Source organism: Pleurodeles waltl, chromosome 11 (assembly GCF_031143425.1).
Source record: "Pleurodeles waltl isolate 20211129_DDA chromosome 11, aPleWal1.hap1.20221129, whole genome shotgun sequence".
NCBI lineage: Eukaryota > Metazoa > Chordata > Amphibia > Caudata > Salamandridae > Pleurodeles > Pleurodeles waltl.
Window position 1 is genome coordinate 934106690 of NC_090450.1, and position 18416 is coordinate 934125105.

Consider the following 18416-nt stretch of genomic DNA (forward strand, 5'->3'; position numbering starts at 1 on the left):
CATCACCCGAGTCCTCTAGCTCTCCTTCCTCTAGGGCTCGTTGGTACTCCTGCTCTTCTAGTACCCGGAGAGCACGCCTCCTTGAATGCAGTCGTTGCTCAATCCGCGGAGTCGACAATACCTCCGCCGAAGTCGGAGATCGGCGCCGATCTTCCGAAGCCACCGACGCCGCATCCGGCGCCACAGGTAACTTCGGCGCCGACTGAAGAGCAGTTGAAACGGATGGACCCACCGGAGTCACAGGCCGAAATCTCGACGTCGACGGGATGGAAATCCCTGGGGCCAATCCCTCCGAAGCCACCGGCGCCGACACTGGCGCCGAGCCCACGTTCCCAAACGGGAGAAAGGGCATAAAGGGTGCCGGCCGAAGAGGCGCAGGATCACCCAAAGAAAAGGCCAAAGGCCCAGCCGGAGCACCCCCTGGAGCCATCTGTTGGAAGATGGCATACATCGCATTCAAGAATGCGGAACTATCGGCTCCAGGGGTGGGAAAAGCCGGATACTGGGGTGCCTGTCTCGGAGGCGACCCCGACGCCGGCCTCGGCGTCTGCGCCGGAGAAAACACTTGAGGCTCCAATACCTCAATCACCGACGCCTGTCCAGGCGAAGTTGGAGACGCCGGAGAGGGCAGACGCCTCCCATGTCCTTCGGCGCCGATCCGGAGACCTGGAACGAGCCTCCCTTGAATGACGCCGAGATTCTCTACGGCGCCGGGAGTCTCGATGACGCCGATGTCTTGGAGAAGACTTCTTGTGATGCTTCTCCTTTGACTTGGCCATAAACAGCTTCGCCTCACGTTCTTTAAGGGCCTTCGGATTCATGTGCTGACATGAATCACAAGTCGAGACGTCGTGGTCGGAGCTCAAACACCAAAGGCAATCGGAATGAGGATCCGTCACCGACATCTTGCCTCCACACTCACGACAAGGCTTAAATCCAGACTTTCTCTGCGACATTATTTCCACAGAGAAAGAGTACGCAGCAAGATATACACTGTAACCGCAAGAGTAACAGTTGCTCCCTCGAAGATAACCGTTTCGAATGCACGGAAAAAAGGGAACTGACGTCCGCACGTCGTCGAGGACCTCTTATTGCCTGTATGACGTCAGACGGCGTCGCGTGGGCGACAGTGACGTCCTCGTCGACGTGCAGAGACTAGTAAGAAGATTTCCGTCGAATGCTGGCGCCATGGGAGTATTCATGAGGTGAGGAATCCACAGGTAGTTGTATCCATCAGAAGCTCTTTTTTGTCATAGTGTGGGTGAGCAGTTAGGGTTATCACAGGGTAGTGCTAAGCATTTGCTGTATTCACAGAGGCAATAAATGAGACACGCACTTAGAGAATAACTTAGAGACCAATTTAGAAAAATAACACTTCTTTTTATATATACTTTAAGTCCAAGAACTTTATTATAAGTTAAGTACATATTTAAGCATAAATATATTTCACTTGCAAAAATCGATAGTGCCATTTCCGAGTTCTTCAATGTTAGCCTATGGAAAGAACACACATTCAGCAAACAAGCACTTTACGAAGACTCACTGGACCAATCTTACAGACATAAGGTGAGTACTGGGCGAGGGTCAGGATCACACCAACAGGTCACACTGGGTAGCACTGGGGCAGGCGGGTGCAGAGTTGTAGTACGGCGTTGTGTGCCCATTGTATTCCAATAAGGATTGGTCTCCATAGATTAAGGCTGCAGGCTCTGGCTCGGGGGGCCAATCGGGGACAACCAACTGACAACTTGCACAATGGGGTGTTCTGAGACATAGGTGCACCTTTGTTCCTGTTCACCAAGACGCAGGGAAGACAGATGCAGGGGTATTCTTTGGTGTTGGGTTTCCTTGTTCAGGAGCACTCACGGTTGGGGGGGGTGTCCTGTGGTCCGAGGCTGCAGGAGTCGATGTGGAGTCCAGGAGGGGAGAAACCACAATGGACTCGAGCTCAGGAGAGCTGAGGGACGTCGTTGACACGGGGGTCCAATTCAACTCGGGCCGCTGGCAACGGGTGCAGTGGTTGCTTTAGGCGTCTGGTTTCTCTCACCTCAGAGACTGCGGTAGAAGGGCCTGAATGCAGAGGCTGTAGGTGACCTCAGGGAGTCAAGGAGGGGTGAAACCACAACTATGGACAGCTGGGGGACCTTGCTGGCACCAGAGGTCCACTCCCATTCGGGTCCGTGGTGGTGGATATAGTGGTGACTTCAGGTGTCAGGTCGCTGTGGTTCCAGAGGTTGCAGAGTTCTTTCTTTAGAGCTGGTTGGAGGGTAGGTCTGCTGCTCACTGGAGACTGGAGTCTTTTTGAAGGCAGGCAGTCCTCCCAGGTTTCTGGAGGTTCAGCTGCAGGACGAGATGTCTTTTGTTACAGAGTCTATTGAGGAGTGCAGACAGGTGAGCTGCTGCTTCTTCTCCTCCTCTTTTGCAGGTGTGTCTCTTCTTTGTCCTCTTCTTCTAAGGTCACCAGAATCTGAGTTCTAGGGTTCAGGGATGCCGTCTAAATACTCAATTTAAGGGTGTTACAGGTAATGGCAGGTGGCAGCCAATGGGTCGCCTACCTTTCAGATGACTACAGCTTTTCTATGACCACTTCCATTGCGGAATGGGTATAACCCTGACCCTAGTGGCCTAATTCCTTCAAAACCAATATGGAGGAATTTAAAAAGTAATGTTCACTTCAGCTCGTCCACCTCGGGAGTGGGACTGGCATGAAGTGAGCACACCACCTAATATGCTTAATTGTCCCGCCTGTCTTGCCGCCAAAAGTAGGGTCAGGATGGGGGTTGGTCATCTCCATCATTTGGAGAGACCTGGGTCGCATTACAAGGGGGCTAGGCCTTTGAAGCTTCCCACCCTGGGATGTCCATCCTGCCTGGAGGAGGTGCCAACACTCCCACCCTGTGCTTTTGTCTCTGGACTCCGAGAGCGCTGGCTCTCACCTTAGGGGGGGGGGTTAACACACTAGTAGCTGGGAGGATTTCAGAGGGCCCCTCTAAGGTGCGCTTTGGGTGTATGTATTGGTGAATCCAATACTAGCATCAGTGTGGGGTTCACCAGTACGAGATGTTTGATACCACACCATCCCTATCTTCAGTGAAGCCATCATGTAGCTGGGGAACTTGTAGGTACAAGTGTCCAGCACATGTATTTAAAATGTCTTCCCTGGACACTTACTATGTCTGAGTATCAACAAAGACATAGCAGGAGCATATCTGCTCGTGCAGATATGTCCTCACACTTAATATAATGCACCCTGCCTTAGGGCTATAAGGCCTGCTAGAGGGGTGACATATATTATATGCAGTGTTAGGGGACATGGCACACAGGCTGTGTTGTGTGCCATGTTGTGTTTTTACTTTGGTCTGTACCGAGACACACAGTCTTCAATGGCAGCATGTCATGTGTTTGGTGAGGGGTCCCTAAGGTTGGCCCAATTGGTGCTGAAGCCCTTAGGGACTCTCTTTAGTACCCCAGGCACCATTTACTGGGGTCTTACAGACTGGGCTAAAGGTTTTGCCAAATGGGCAAACAACTGCGGTTTTAGAGGAAAGGGATCTGGCACTGGGGACCTGGTTCGGAGGAACCCAGTGCACTTTCAGTCAAAATTACATCAAATACCAGGCAAAATGTGTGTGTGTTTGTGGGTGGGGGGGGGGGGACTGTTGGGGGAGGAGGAATAACCATGCCACTTTCCTACAATCACTCTTTTTTAATAAGCAGAAGTAATATTTTTTTATTGTATTCTAAGAAAGAAACACAGGCCATTGCTACCATTGTTATAAAATCTTTTTCTGAGTCTGCATTCAGGGCACACACAAAAAAAGCCTCAGGAACCATGTGACCCACAAAACCAGGTGCGTTTGACAACTTTACTATTTACAACTAGACTTGTATTGCTTTAGAACGTGGAGAAATTAGTGGGAGAATCAAAGTGGACTGCATCCCTAATGGATTCCCAAGATCATCTACAGGCTGATAAATGTATTGGATCTGATGACAATACTTTTCTCAGCTATAGCCATAAAATTAGTATAATATTACATTTCAGAGATTCTCAAAGCAGCAGAGGCACACTGCACAAATGAGAATGTCGGGCTGACTGCCAGTGCTGTCCTTCAGAAATAAACATGGACTCTACCTGCACAGACACTGGCTGAGATATGTAATATGTAGTAGGCAGCTATCCACTTAATAGGATGCTGCAGTATTATGTACTAAGTCGTGCTGACACAAGACTCCGGTTTCACTAGCAGTATGGGATGGCAAAAAGTGTTTCATTGATGCATACCTCAATCACACATGATAGAGGTCCAACATCATTTGTCAAAGACATTTTGCTTTCACTAGGTCTTGTGTGTGCGACTGGAAATTGGCTGATCAACTCTGGTCATAGCATGATATACTGACTGCTAAAGAACTAGACAATATGGATGGAAGAGATGCAGGCACCAATGAAGAGTAGGATTTCATGTTTCAGAGCAAGATAAATGAATTATGCTGGATTTGATTTACTTTCCTAATCTTTGGAAATATGCTGAGAGAGCACTTCAAAGATTGACAAATATCTGATAATGTAACATATACAAACAAATCTCACTTTTGTGTATTTGCTATGGAAAAGAGTCCCAAGCAGAGTGAAATGTGTACATGGTTGCAATGTCACAAATAACGCACCAACACCACAGATTTCAAGAATTGCTTGGGAAATGGAATTAAAACACTCAGTGAAAACGGGCACACTTACAGCTACTGTTTATCTCTTGTTTTTACTGCTAAGCTCTATGGCAAAAGACTGCAGGAAAATACAGTGAATAAATAGAGTGAATACTCGAGGACAATTGTACATAGTAATCTACTCACTTAGTGGTTTGCCCTTGAAACATTTCTTCTTCTCAATATTGGCCTTTGAGCATTGAAGCACCATAAAGGGACCGTGATCACAGTATTTGTCAGTCAATGGGGATTCCATACCAAACAGCTGTTTCTTCCCGACTGTGGTGAAATCTTTCTTTCCAAAATCTTTGGCCTTTTTATTCTTATGCTCTACTTGGTTGGTTGAAACTTTATTGAATGATTATTTAAAATTGTTGCACCGAGTACAATAAAAAAAAAAAAAGATAAACACCCATAAAATACAACACAAACACCCACATAAAAACTCATATGAGTGAACAAAGTCATATGTTATCCTAAAATAGATACATATAAAATATGTATAAAATGATCCAATTATGTAGCAGCCTAAAATTCTACAATTGCAGATTATAAACCTCTGTTTCCCCTCAATGCACAAGTGCTTTCTGTTTGTAAGTTGATTTGTCCCATGAGCATTGATGTTATTAATAAGCTTCAATCTCTTGTGAATAAAAGTGCTGAGTGCGAATTTCCATGTGCCCCACTAACTGATCAATTTCTTAGGAATAAAGTGCAAAATGATACATTCCATGCACCCCTCTAATTGACCACAAGACTTTATCTGTCTCAATATCATGGGCTCACACTGGTTAGACTAGGGTCACATAAAACCCATGGGAAGGAACTAGTCTCCCCCCCCTCCAAAAAAAACTGCCATAGGCTGCTTAAATCTTAGCTCTTTGGACATGTATTAAGCCTTAAAAGTGCAAGCGCTGACTCCCGTATGCCTCTTATATTTATCCACAGAGTAAAAGGGAGCCGTCCCCACATGGATGATTTGACTCTCAGCTCTTTGGGTTCGTATTGAATCTTAAAAGTGCAAATGCAAACATATATGTGCCCCTTCTCTTTAGCCACAGAGTGATGGGGGGGGATAACCTCTTATATCACATCACTACAGTGCCTAAAGCCATGGGGCAGAGACTGCTCCATCTAGAAGAAGAATGAAGTCAATTAGGAGGTAGGAGCCATTTTGTCAACTCCGTTTCTTTACAGGCCTCACCTCTCCTGTGGGTTCCCGCTCTTATTTGGCCCAGTGTATGGAATAATGCCTGTCTCACTTTAGGAAAAAACATTACCAATGCAGGCCAGTTCCATGGGGACCACTGCAGTAAATATGTATCTGATGGCTTATTTACATGTTCTCAACCCATGTTTCAAGAACAGGGGTTTTAGGAGTTGACATCTGTCCGAGGCCAGACATGGGCAGCAGCATACAAGATGTGTTTTAGATTCAGTGTGATATTTACACAGAGTGCATTCCTGCAGATGTCTTTTTACTTAGAAGCTTGCACGCCCATCTCTTTCAATCTTTTTTTTCAGCAGCGTCTTCTTAATAGAGGGGTCTAATATATAGGAGGGAGCCAGATTAAACTGTTCCTCAGCCTGTGGTAGAGAGATGGCCCGCCCAGCTGCTGGATTTATCTTTAAAGAGTGCTATCAGAGCCCCCCTCAGGCTATCGGTAATAGCCTTGCAAACACTCTGATAGAACTTTATCATGTCCGGATTGCCAATTATATCCATTTTTACTATGTCTAGTTCCAGAGGTATCCCTGCATGCCTAATTGGTCTGGGGACCTGTAATACCCTTTTGTAAGCTCTCATCTGGCAATTCTCAAATGGAGTTGTCCGTCTACTAGGGAATGCAAGATGACCGTAGGAGATTGCAGGTAGTAATTTTGCATATAACACCCTACTTATTGCCTCTGATGTTGGTGTCTTAAGCCGATGAGAGTTTTTGCTAATGCATAAGATATTTTCTCTGCTTTGGCTGTCAATGCCGCTACTTGATGTGATATTCTCCCTATGTTTGACAGCCAAACTCCAAGGTACTGATATTTGTCTTCATCTCTATACTTAGCGGTCCAAGTTTCCAAGTTCTTTGATGTTTTTTCTATATGGTGGCCAAACTCCAGAACTTTGGATTTTGCTGCAGTTGCTCCTAACGCATTTCTCTCATTATAGCTGTGCATTATGTCTAAACCCTTCTTTAGCCCTATCCGGATTTGGGCAAGCAGGACCTGATCATCTGCATATTGGATTATGGGGAGTACAGTTTGTCCCAGTCTCAGAGGGATCGTATTTCCTCTAAGCAACTCTGTGCCCAGATCCGCTGTGTACAAATTGAAAAGGGTAGGTGCAATAACACAGCCCTGTTTAAACCTTTGTTGGTGTGGATCTTCCTGGTTACATGTGTGTTTGTGATTTTTATTCGCACCCAGGTGTCGGAGTAGAGTGCAATTATTAATGCAAGCGGTTTCCTTGGTATCCTCCAGGCCACCAATTTCTTCCGAAGGATGTGGCATACCACCCCATCGAAGGCCGCACAGTAGTCAATAAAACATGCAAAGAACGGCTGAGATGATGGTTTCAATGCTTTTTGACATAGACATGAGAGTGCATGGACATTATCTAGGTCTGAAGCCGCTTTAGTATGTAGGTATGATATTGTTTTCTGATAGCCAGCTTTAGAGCTCTTGAAGCAAGACCCTTGCGAAAGCTTTACCTTCTACATATAGTAAGGTTATCAGCCTATAATTTTCAGGTAGGGTGGTGCCCCCTTTTATATAAGCAGGATAAAGTATTGAGCCTTTCCAGAGGAGTATAGGCAGTCATTAAATAGAGTGGTCAGAGGTTTTTCGCAATAAGCTTGATAGTCTCGGAATGTGCTCCCTGGAAGGCCATTGGGGCCAGAAGCCCCATCCCGCCTCATGTTGCCCAGCACAATTTGCATAGTTTTAATAGTGACGGTTACTACTGTATCATCTAGCCCGTCTACTTGAGGATGCCACCCAGCGATTTCTTGGGCCTCTGCATACTTTGGGTCCACATAAAGATTTCCCAAGTGCAGTTCCCAATCACTGGCAGAGATCACATTAACCGTGGTTCAGATACATGTAGCAGAGAGTTGATATTGTCCCAAAATTGTCTGCTTTTATTAGGCAGCAGCAATACAACCATGCGTTTCCAACATTTTTCAGTCTCTTATCTTCAATAACCATTTTGCTCTTTTGTACTCTTTTCGTGCCTGCCTCCTTAGGGCTTCCATTGCAGGAGTTTTGTTCCTCTTATAGCACCTTTCTGCCTGCCAACTTCTCCTTTTGATCTGTATGAATTCCTTGGTTACTGGCAATTTGCCCGCACTTTGTCTTTTACACACAGTTGGGCCAACCTGCGCTCTGCCACAAAGCTGGGCATGTAGATTCTTAAGCACATATCCCCATTGGTCAATTATCTGACCGGCCCCAGATTGAAGATTTATAGGGCCATTAGCCTGCTTCCATGCCTCATATTTTACTTTGCAGACTGCGCTCCATTTAATTCGTTTTCTTAATGAGCATAAGCCAGATGTAAGTTGATGGGCGATACCTTTATAGGGCTCATGTCTCATTGCGCCAAGATCAACTTCTATTACCACTGGATTATGGGCACTTTCAGTTCTATTGATCAACTTGTGGCTTGAGCATCTGCATATTAATACTGGGCTTGAGAAGATGTAATCTATTGTGGAAATTTTTCTGAACGCTGGGATAAGTGTGCCCACCACTGTGCTGCTACAGTTTGTTGTTCTCAGATCATATTCTTTAAAAAACATTTCTAAAGCTAACCTTGCGGGGTCTCGAAAGGGCCCCGTTTCCTGACCAAGTTGGCGAATGTTGAAATCTCCTGCAATCACATATTCGTGTTCTGGATGTTCATATAAAAACTCAGCAAGGACAAAATTGTTTTGACCATCATATGTTTCTTTTTTTGGAAGGGGTTAATGTATATGTTTACAACTGTTACAAGGATAATGTTTTTAAAAAAGGCTAAGCCATATATGGTTATCACCTGCATGTTGCTTGTTGATTTCTCCCAAGTTACTAGTTTGACAGCCAAGTCTGACTTAGCGTATATAGCAAGGCCTCCAATATGTCTTCCAAACAATTTGTTTTGCATGCCGACAACTGAATTGTTGTAAAACCCAATATAGTTAATGGCTCAACCGACCATGTTTTTTGGAAGCACATAATATCTACATCATTTACGAAGCTCTCGGTGCTGAAGCTGGCTATAAGTGGGGCCAAACCAGCCACATTCCAACTGATTGTTTTGATCGTTTTGTATTGTGTTTTTAAGGGAGGACTTTTGTGGTTAAATATACGTTTTCCCTTTGGTAGTCAGAGCTGTAGGAAGTCATTCCCATCCTTGCCCTCTCACATTGCAGTGACCATCTTTTATGGGGTCACATTGAAACTCTCCTGTGTTTCATGTCAGCTGTATGGTATTTTTTTTTTTATATCTTTCAACAATGGTTTTATCACCATAGTTCCTCTCAAAGAGCTAAATGTTGTTCTGTCCAGGCGTGTTACTTGGTTTCCGGCAGCTAGGACTCAGAGATAACTTCTGTGACTGGCTTACTTTTTTTTATATCCCAATTTTCCAGCAGCCTTTCATGTTCAAGATTATAATGATGATGCTTTGTCGGACCATACAGTCAGTGTGGATTAGTTCAGGCTAATAAATGTGTAAATATTAAAATTCACAGTTTGTAATTCTTCCGATGTGAGATTTTCAAATAGTGGTATGTGATGTAGTAATCGTAGAGTATTTGAACTACTGAGTATATCCCATGGCCCCTGAGAAACATAATGGAGTAAGGATTATTCTTGACTGATCAGTATTTTCTTGGGAGTTCGCAGACTTTGTGTTTAATGCCCTATTGTACTCCTGGTCAGGCTCAGGTCTATGTATAAGCACGACCCACTCCCTCCCTCCCCTCACTGGGAGAGTTTTCTTCTTCTATGTCCTCCCCGGGGTCTCCCCTGAGCTTGATGGAGCAGATATGCTAATATAAGAAATTTCTAATGACTAATGCGTGTTTATTAATGAGAAAATTCAATAGAGAAACTAATATTTGAAAATAACGTGTGCAAGCAAAAATTTGCCCACCGGGAGTGGTCACTATGTGTGTTACGAAGATGCTAAAATATGAGAGAATATATGTAAAATGTATTATATCATAATTGAATGTATAACCTATGTTTTGTATTAATTCACAATCTTAACTTAGCTGACCAAAGGCCTGGTTTCACTGGGCCTTGCCTGCTTATAACGTGAAGACGTGACAAGGCTTGTGAGGACCGGTAACCGGAGCAAAGGACCTTGAACTGCACAGAGTTCAGATGGCTCTGCTACAACATTCTGCAAATGTACCAGCGGACAGGAGATGATGAAGACAATTTGATACAATTATGTGTAGTGTAGGCTAAATGCACTTTCCCAGGACTTGAACAATGGAAGCACTGACCAAAGACTCATATGCAACAATTTTGTTACCTGAACAGCCGGATGATGTTCTCATCAACAGAAGAACCAATCAAATTAATGGAACTTGAGGCCTAAGTAGACGTGTAGATGCGGTAAACAAAAACTATAGGTTAGAGTCATAACTCCTGATGAGGTTGACCAATTAGAAATTAGTGGGACGGACTGAGAGACCCTAATAAAAAGTCATGACAAGGGAGAGCGAAATCAGAGCGGAGAGGGGAAAGTTGATGATGTAAAGAGATGCTGTCCGAAGTGCTGATATTTAGGCTTGCTCTCTGTGAGCCTGATACTTGCTGACTTCTGACGACCTGAAGACGAAGACTGACTACTTGCTGATCTATATTGGATAGGTAGCTATAATATTGCAACTGATCAAACTGTGCCTTTTCTTCTAGGTACCAACTGCGCTGTTATACAGAAACTCTCTTAGATGGATTTTTCAAAATTAATGTTTTGTCTAAATTGTTTTTGCATGAAGACCCACATGCTGATGCTAATCTTGGTTAGGCAGGCTGACGGGGGGAGACATTGACAGTGACAATTGACTGACGAAATTGCATTGCTGAATTACTCCATTAATGTTTAATTTGCTGACTTATGATTTGCTTTGATTGCTTGCGGTTCTTTGGTGAATGTTTTCGTGATGATTAATAAAGCTTGGATTAATAAAAGGCAAATAAAGGTTTTGTCTAGAATTGTAATCAATAGGGAATAAAAAGTATTAACCTTTTCCAGTGAGTGAAGGCTATTTTTGTTAATTAAGGTTTTGTTCTTAGTTATATGAAATATTGATATTGATTACTAATCCTGATTAATGAAATATTACTCACTGCATGACTGGGATACTCCATGAGATTCAAAAGGTTCATCGACCTATACGCGTCCCCTTGTAAGTTTACTTACTAAGGACTAGGCGCGCTAGCAAGCTCATCCTCTTTGCCTTGTTCTTTCAGGCTTGTTTCTTGCAGTACCCAACCTTCATGGGCTGTTGCTGAATGAGAGTCCTGCAAAACCACCTGTTGTCCCTCTGTAGGGGGGTGGGGACGGGTCTGACTGTTATCAAGGACTCTTGTACATGTGATTCCACTGATTGGGATAGTACTGTCTGATGGATCTCTGCCGCTGTTAGCAGTTGGTTATTACTTGGAAGTGCTGCCTGCCCCCTACTTGACTGTTTAAATATTTAGGCTATTCTCATTGTTTCAGCTTGGTGAATGAGGGCCATCTGATTAGTATTGATGTTTCTACCAGTGTTAATGTCAGTGGTAAAACTATAATGGTTCTTGTTATAATCATACTTTCCCCTGTTGCGGTGTCCACCAGCTCCATCAGCTCCCCAATTGTTGTGGCATCCAGGCTGCGGTCTGTGTTTGCAGTGCAACTGGCATGATTTTGTGCTTGCTCAATTTGTGTTGACCTAATTGCTGGGTCAAAAGCCAGTTTTGGGGGTGCAGCAGCAGCCCATGTGCCTCGATTACCCTCTGATTTAGTGGATTCAATAGTTTCTCCTGCGGTGCCTACTCCACTCCTTGCCCTTGTGAAGTAGTTATGCATGTGTGTTTTGCTAGCATTAGGGACCTTTCGCTTCAGGTCCATCTTCTAATATTTCTGATGCTTCTGAGCCTTAGATCTTTCCTCCAAAGTCAATTCCTTGACATTTCCATCGCGGCTACTCAGTTCTATGAATTCTGTAGATTCTATCCCAGAGGTCAGGGTGGGGCTTGCGGGACTTGAGGAGTGGTTTTGCAGATTTGTTTCATTGGAATTTAGGACCTTTCGCTTCAGGTCCATCTTCTGGTCCTTCTGATGCTCCTGGGCCTTAGAATTTTTTATCCAGGGTCAGCTCATTGGCATATCCAACGCAACTATTCAGATCTAGGGGTTCTGTGGGCTCTATCGCCAGTATCATAGGACTCATGGGACTTGCAGGGCTTAAGGGGCTCATTTGGCACCAATACTTCTTAGCTCCTGTTTTAGACATGTTAAGTTTACTACGCAGCTCCAAACTCTTATACCCTGATTGAGTCTGGTTTGCTACGACAGGCTGCTCCCTTGGTTTGCTGATTTCACTGCGTGCCGAGAAAATTCTGTGGACCAACTTCCAATTACCTCCAAATATTTTGAAGCCCCTTTGTTTTTTCCGTCTCTTCTGTTTTACCTGTGTTACCTGTTTTACCTGTGTTACCTGTTTTACCTGTAACCTTTGGGTCCTTTGTGTCTCAGTTCTTGCCCTCAGGTCCCTTGAAGGGCTTGAGGGGCTCAGGGTACTCTGAGGAATCGGACAGAATGATTTTTAAATCGTTATTTCATCAAGCCGCTCCAACCCCAGCTCGGACTCCTTTTTCTTGCGCCTCAGTCCGCTCTAAGGATGTCATATATCGATTTTGCCAGTCTGGCGTTTTTGTTGTGGTTTTTTTTGAGTGACTTGTCACTTTTGACAATGCAAACTCCGAGATTTTTCGAGGATTTTATGAACTTTTTGTAAAATGTGTACAGCTTTGTAAGTGTAGAATTTAAAGTTATATCCAGCCCCTGTTTTTTTAAAATAAATGTTTGTGGGCGTTATGCGCTAAACGTTGGGCCCATCTCCATGTTCCACCTATTCCCACTCGATGTTCACCTCATATGTTAGCTGCTAATTAAATGAGGCATTGTGCGACAATGCTAAGCGCGCGCCACACCCCTTGCCACTTGCTGATCTGCTTCACTTCATCAATTTAGGCCAGGGGAGGCTCGAGCACCCTTGTTTCGATCTTCTGGAGCTGCTCTGTTTCTGTTGTAATGGCAGTATCTGTAGCTGTGACAGTGCTGCTGGTGAAAGCAAGTATAAACCAGCACCAGTGCAAGATGAAAATTACAGGGTGCAGCACTGCCTTGCGCTGCTGTAGCTCAAAAGCTGTGGCTTTATGGTTCGCACTTGAGCTTGATGAGACTGCAAAGCTGGCTGCAAATCTGGAGTCGAATGGCTGAGGTATGGTAAGGAAGAGGAGTGGTGGAAATAGCCAGCAATACCCATGTGGCCCAGCGTGTCGGTCAGGTTAGGCTCGTTTGGCTTGTTTAGCTTGTTGCCTCGGGGGTACAGAAACAAGGGTCAGGAACAGTGTGGGGGCATGCTATGTAGCTGGAGTGATTGCTGGAGTAGTTAAAAGCAGTAATTGGAAGTAGCACACGCAATGGACCGGACCACTGCGCACGACAAACAGAGCGCACTTGGAGGCTGAAGCTCACCAACGCTGCGGTCTTGCTTCACTCCGCTTTGCTCCATCCAACTGCTGTGGCCCCCCCCAAGCCCGAACTTGGGGCGGGGCTGGCAGCACTCTAGGACCGCTTCTCCGTTCTGCTTCCTTGCACTCTGCCCCGACGGCTCTGACAGATGCAGTCCGCGCTGTTGTCTGAATCCGCCTCTGACGCAGGAAGTGCTTCGTAAATTCCCTTCAAAGCCAGGTGGGCCCGTCACCTCTTATAAATGTCTGCTGCTTTTAATGAGTCAACAAACTCTTATTCGCCTTTCATCTGTGTATGCTGCATACCAGGTCCTCCTCCTATGCTCTACTCTTTGTATCAAGGTTTTTTTTGGAAAGTTGTCCTTCCACTACATTTCCTCCAATGGTGTCCTTCCATCTTGTTACAGCCATCTTGTTCAACTTCTTAATATGACCCCCATGTCACCTTGCTCTCCTGTCTTTTTTCAGTAGTGGTTATTCTGTGTGCTCTTTCAGGTATTCTTCATTTACTCTCCATTCTCTACTCTCTGTTTTAGGCAATCTTCCTAAAATCTGTTTCTCCCTTCCCTTCTTCTGGGTAGGCAACTTCTATTCTCCATGCATTCTAAGTTCTTCAGGAGAACCAAAATCGAAGTTTCCACCCTGTTTTTTTCAGGTGGTCCACCCTGCACTCTTCCTTTCACCTGCCATGTCTTCACTAGGAAACCAGTATTTTATGGTCTGTCCTTTTTTTTTAGCTGGTCACCCCACACTCTCCTCTTCTCACTTTTAACCACATAGTCACCTAGAGCATGCTCCAAAACCCTCTTTTTTCAGCTAATCTTGCCATGGTTTATCTTTCTCCCTCCTTTTCACCTGCTTGACCCTCCTTTCTATCTCATATTCCAGCAAATAGATAACCCTGTCTATGCCCACCAACCTTGCCCATTTGTAGGCAGTAGCATTATTCTCTCACCTCTGTGCTCACCTTTTTCTTCTTGGTGGGCTGGTCCATCTTGGCTTGTAAGAAATCAATGAGTTTGGTTTGTTGGGAAATGGTCCCTTCCATTTTCACCTTCTCATGAGAATAAAGAGCCTGCAATTCACAAACAAAACATCAATTCCAAACCAGGTTTTTATGTTTATAGCCAAGTCCTGGAAAACCATGAACAATTAAAAGTGCGGTTAGGGGATAGACAAAGCATGACCACATATGCTACTTCTAGCAGTACATATTAAGTATATTAAGTATTCTAACCCAAAGATCTTCACCTGTGACATATTTTTCTTCCCCACTTCAGTGCACAGCTCTCACCAGTGAGTCGAGCTTTCTCCTTGTGATACATCCAGTTTGGTTTTCTCTCTGACTAAAAATACCTCAAGCACGATACTTCTGTCTCCTCAAGAACAACGCATACAGCACTGGTTTAGCTATACAATCTTGTGGAGAACTGAACTGTCCAGTTAACTAAATCTTCTTGTGTTAGGCAAACCCTTTATCAGAGTGCACAACTAGCACCAAATGAAATACATATTTTATCAATTCCACAAACACGCTTTCTGGAAAAAAGTATTTAATCATGAGTTTAATTTAGTGTCTAAAGGGAAGCTCGTGGAACCTGTCTGTTGATAGGTAGAAGGTGGCTTATAATGTTACATTCTAAGGCTATCCTGGTCATCACAGAAAGCAAATAATACAAAATGAACACTTGCTAACGCTAGTGCAGCCCATAACTGGGTTGAGGTGAACAGATTGTAAACTGCAGGAGGAAAGTGGCTCAGGGTACATGTTGTAGGCTGACAGTCTTTTCTTCACACCCACAAGCTAAATCCTGACCCAACCCCACCGAAAAATAATAAAATACATTTTATGGAGCATGGATGTCTCCAACAATAAAAACTAGGATGGATGTGAAGATGAAAAAAGGGGTAAGTGGAGAAAGGCTGTGATCTAATTTGATTCACTTTGTAAACTGAGCTTAGCAGAGGCTAACGTGGTATGGTCAAGGTTGCTTCACTTATATTTCCCTGTGCCCAGGGTGGTTCTGCAAATAGATAAGGTATTAGGAGAAGAAGTAGAGCTACAATTGCCTTGCTTGAACTATGAAAGAGTGAGTTGCATAACATACACCAATTTACACAAAAAACAGTGCTAGATGCCCAGCTTGCAGGTTAAGGTGTACCTGTACCAATTATATGTAAATTGGTAGGAAGAAAGGAGCGTGGCTGTTCCAACTGAATTTAAAGTTCAAAAGAACAGGCATTCTGCAAAAATACATTCCTTTTGCAGTTGCCATTTACAGCAAGCTAAGATTTGGTTCAAAGAGTTTTTAGATTTTTTAATTCTTTTTAAAAAAAAATTATCTTACAAAGCCTTGCTCTGTGTAAAATAAATTGTAAACGGTCAGTAGTATAATAAATAAATGTCCTCTGCAAGGTAGGTAACACTGATCTTTCTGATACAGTGAAACCCTGGAAAAGAGGATAAGAGTGTTATGCTGGAAAATTTACTTCACAACGTCAGGTTGTCTTGTCTATAAAATGTGTCTTACCTGTGATCTAAGGAAAGTGATTTTAGAAATATTGTGTGATTGTTTGCAATGTAAATGCCTACAAGTGTGTGTGACTATCAGATGCCTGAGGTACATTCCCTTGAATAGGTAATGGCAGTTAGGGACCATAATTTGATCAGAGTTGGGAGAGAAGTCTAAAGAAGTTAGCATTAATTAGAGCAGGGATGGACCCTTGCCAGCTTTTATGGATAGCAATACAAAACCTTTGCACACAATGACTAAATGGAACATATTTGCTAAGTAAGTTGTAACCCTGGAAATCCGGCAAGTATAGGGCTTTCCAGTGACTACATTAAACACCCATGATGTAAAGTAAGAATGCATGGGCATGTGAATTGTCTAGCTCAACTGATTCTATACCATGGAATGCATTTTTCTGCCAGGTGGTTTTAACTGGCGCAAAAGGTATTTATTCCATTTCCTCACCTGCATATTTTCCAGCTGATACTCAAGATCACTCCTTTCAGTCTTGAGAAGATCTGCTCGATCCAAAGCCTCTTGAAGGCCTTGCGTCAATCGAAAGATGTGGTTTTTCTGTAGATCCATTTGCTGTTGCAACTTGGCTTGCTGTCATCAAATTGGAGAAAAGTGCTTAAAAGCAGTTGTTTAGAAACAGATTCGAATCATAACATTTCTCACACAATACCTTCCAAAATCATTTTTATTACATTTTAGAGCCAAAACAAAGGGTTAAACACGTTTATTAACAACCAGGAATTTGCACTCCTACGAAAAATTAAGCATAACTTAAAGTTTATTAAGCAGCATGAGAGGAGCGGCATGGAATTCAATATTTACACTAATGAAGCAAAAGTTTGGAAGAACACTAACTAAAAGACTTCTAACAGATGGTGGTCGTGAACCCTAAAAGGTAACTATGGCCATGGCCAATAATGTCATTTGACTCCTCCTTTTGAGCTGCTTATTTGAAGCTCAATGGAGTGAGGTGGTGGGTGGGTGGTTGTGCATGTTATTTCCACTTGGACTAACAAGGTTTAAAATATTAGCATTCCACTTGAGCAGTATAATCTATGTCTTATACAGACAGGCACCTTGACACTTAGTGCACACAAAGATGCAATAACTTTGGTGACAGACTCTTGAATCTGATAAGGTACATTTTAGCTTCACTAAAAATATTCTAAAGAAATGGTCATTGCTTAACTGATGCAAGACTACAGAGTGATGAGGGAGAAGAGAGTTGGCCTCATGATCTGTATAAAGGGAGGGGATACTTGCTCAACCGCTCTGTGCAAAAGTTCTGCTGCACAGATCCCACAAAGAGACTATCATGATCCCTCCATGCAAATGTGGCATTAGGCTAGGAACAGGGCTAGGCTCAAAAGTCTGCGTCTTTCAAGCAAAAACAGCTTTGGTCCTAAAAGAGGCCTTTGGCTTCTGGGAACTTCATAACCTTTACCTGAATCACAACCAATTCATCTGGCTCTAAGAAGCTCTCTGGTATCAGGTAAAACATGTTTTTTGAGTAGCTTAGTTCACTATTTCCAGGGTAACTAACACTGTATGCTCATGGCCGGTTAGAAAGAGTCAGGAAAGGATACAAGTCGCCAAGAAAACGAAAGCCTTCAACCTTCCATTGCAACCCTGCCCTGCTGCATTCATGAAGTCATGCCAACTCTAACTAACCTGATAAACCTAAACTGACATCTATCTCTTAAATGGCACAATGTCACATCCTTGAAAGAAGCAATCATCAACTCAGAAACATGTGTTAGAATATCAGGTGCTGCCCTAATACTAACCAATCTAAAAACTCCTTACACGAAACAAATGCTGGTCAGAGAGGTCACCAAACACCTGCAAGGTTACCCAATTCCTCCTTAACATTTCAGGTGGCGATTACACAGTTGACCACACCATCCAGCTATTAGCTCAAGGGATGGGTAGGGGTTTCAATGATAGCCCAAGGATGGATTTGTTTGTTTCCTCACAACTGCAGTGAGGGGATCAATGAGTATAGGTTTTTTCAGTTTTATCTTCTGTAAAACTACACATATCGGAATGTTGACAGAGATATAAACTATGTCAATGTCTGCCATGATATGTGTGCACATAACAAAGTCGCATTACTACTGTCGATTCCACCCGATGTGATCTCCTCATTAACCCAGAGTCAGAAATACGTGGTCAGGCAACCCCTGTGACCTAGACCTGAAGCAAATGATTGTCTACAGGCTACGTGTTACCCCATCTGTGATCTGTCAAACGCTCCAACAGGAAAAACCCAGATCGATCCATCGGATAGGCAGCAGCACCACAATAGTTGTAGGAGACTAGCCCTCAATGAAACACATTGTGTTTGCCCCGGAGGGGCGTGTGTTCCTAAAACACCATAAGTTAGATGCAACATGAAGTTCGAAACATTCGCCAATCAGCACACAAGCAACATGCAGTGAT

At 43.8% G+C, this 18416-nt stretch overlaps 1 protein-coding gene across 2 annotated transcripts in view; it reads right to left on the minus strand.

The window, feature by feature from the left end:
• CIT (citron rho-interacting serine/threonine kinase) overlaps positions 1-18416 on the minus strand; it is a 1039445-nt gene that overhangs the window by 405696 nt on the left and 615333 nt on the right. For both annotated transcript variants that reach the window (XM_069215034.1, XM_069215033.1), the window contains exons 29-30: positions 16425-16565; positions 14402-14521 (exon numbers count right to left, since the gene is read on the minus strand). In XM_069215034.1, coding sequence (XP_069071135.1) covers positions 14402-14521; positions 16425-16565 — 261 coding nt within the window. The remainder of the gene's footprint in view (positions 1-14401; positions 14522-16424; positions 16566-18416) is intronic.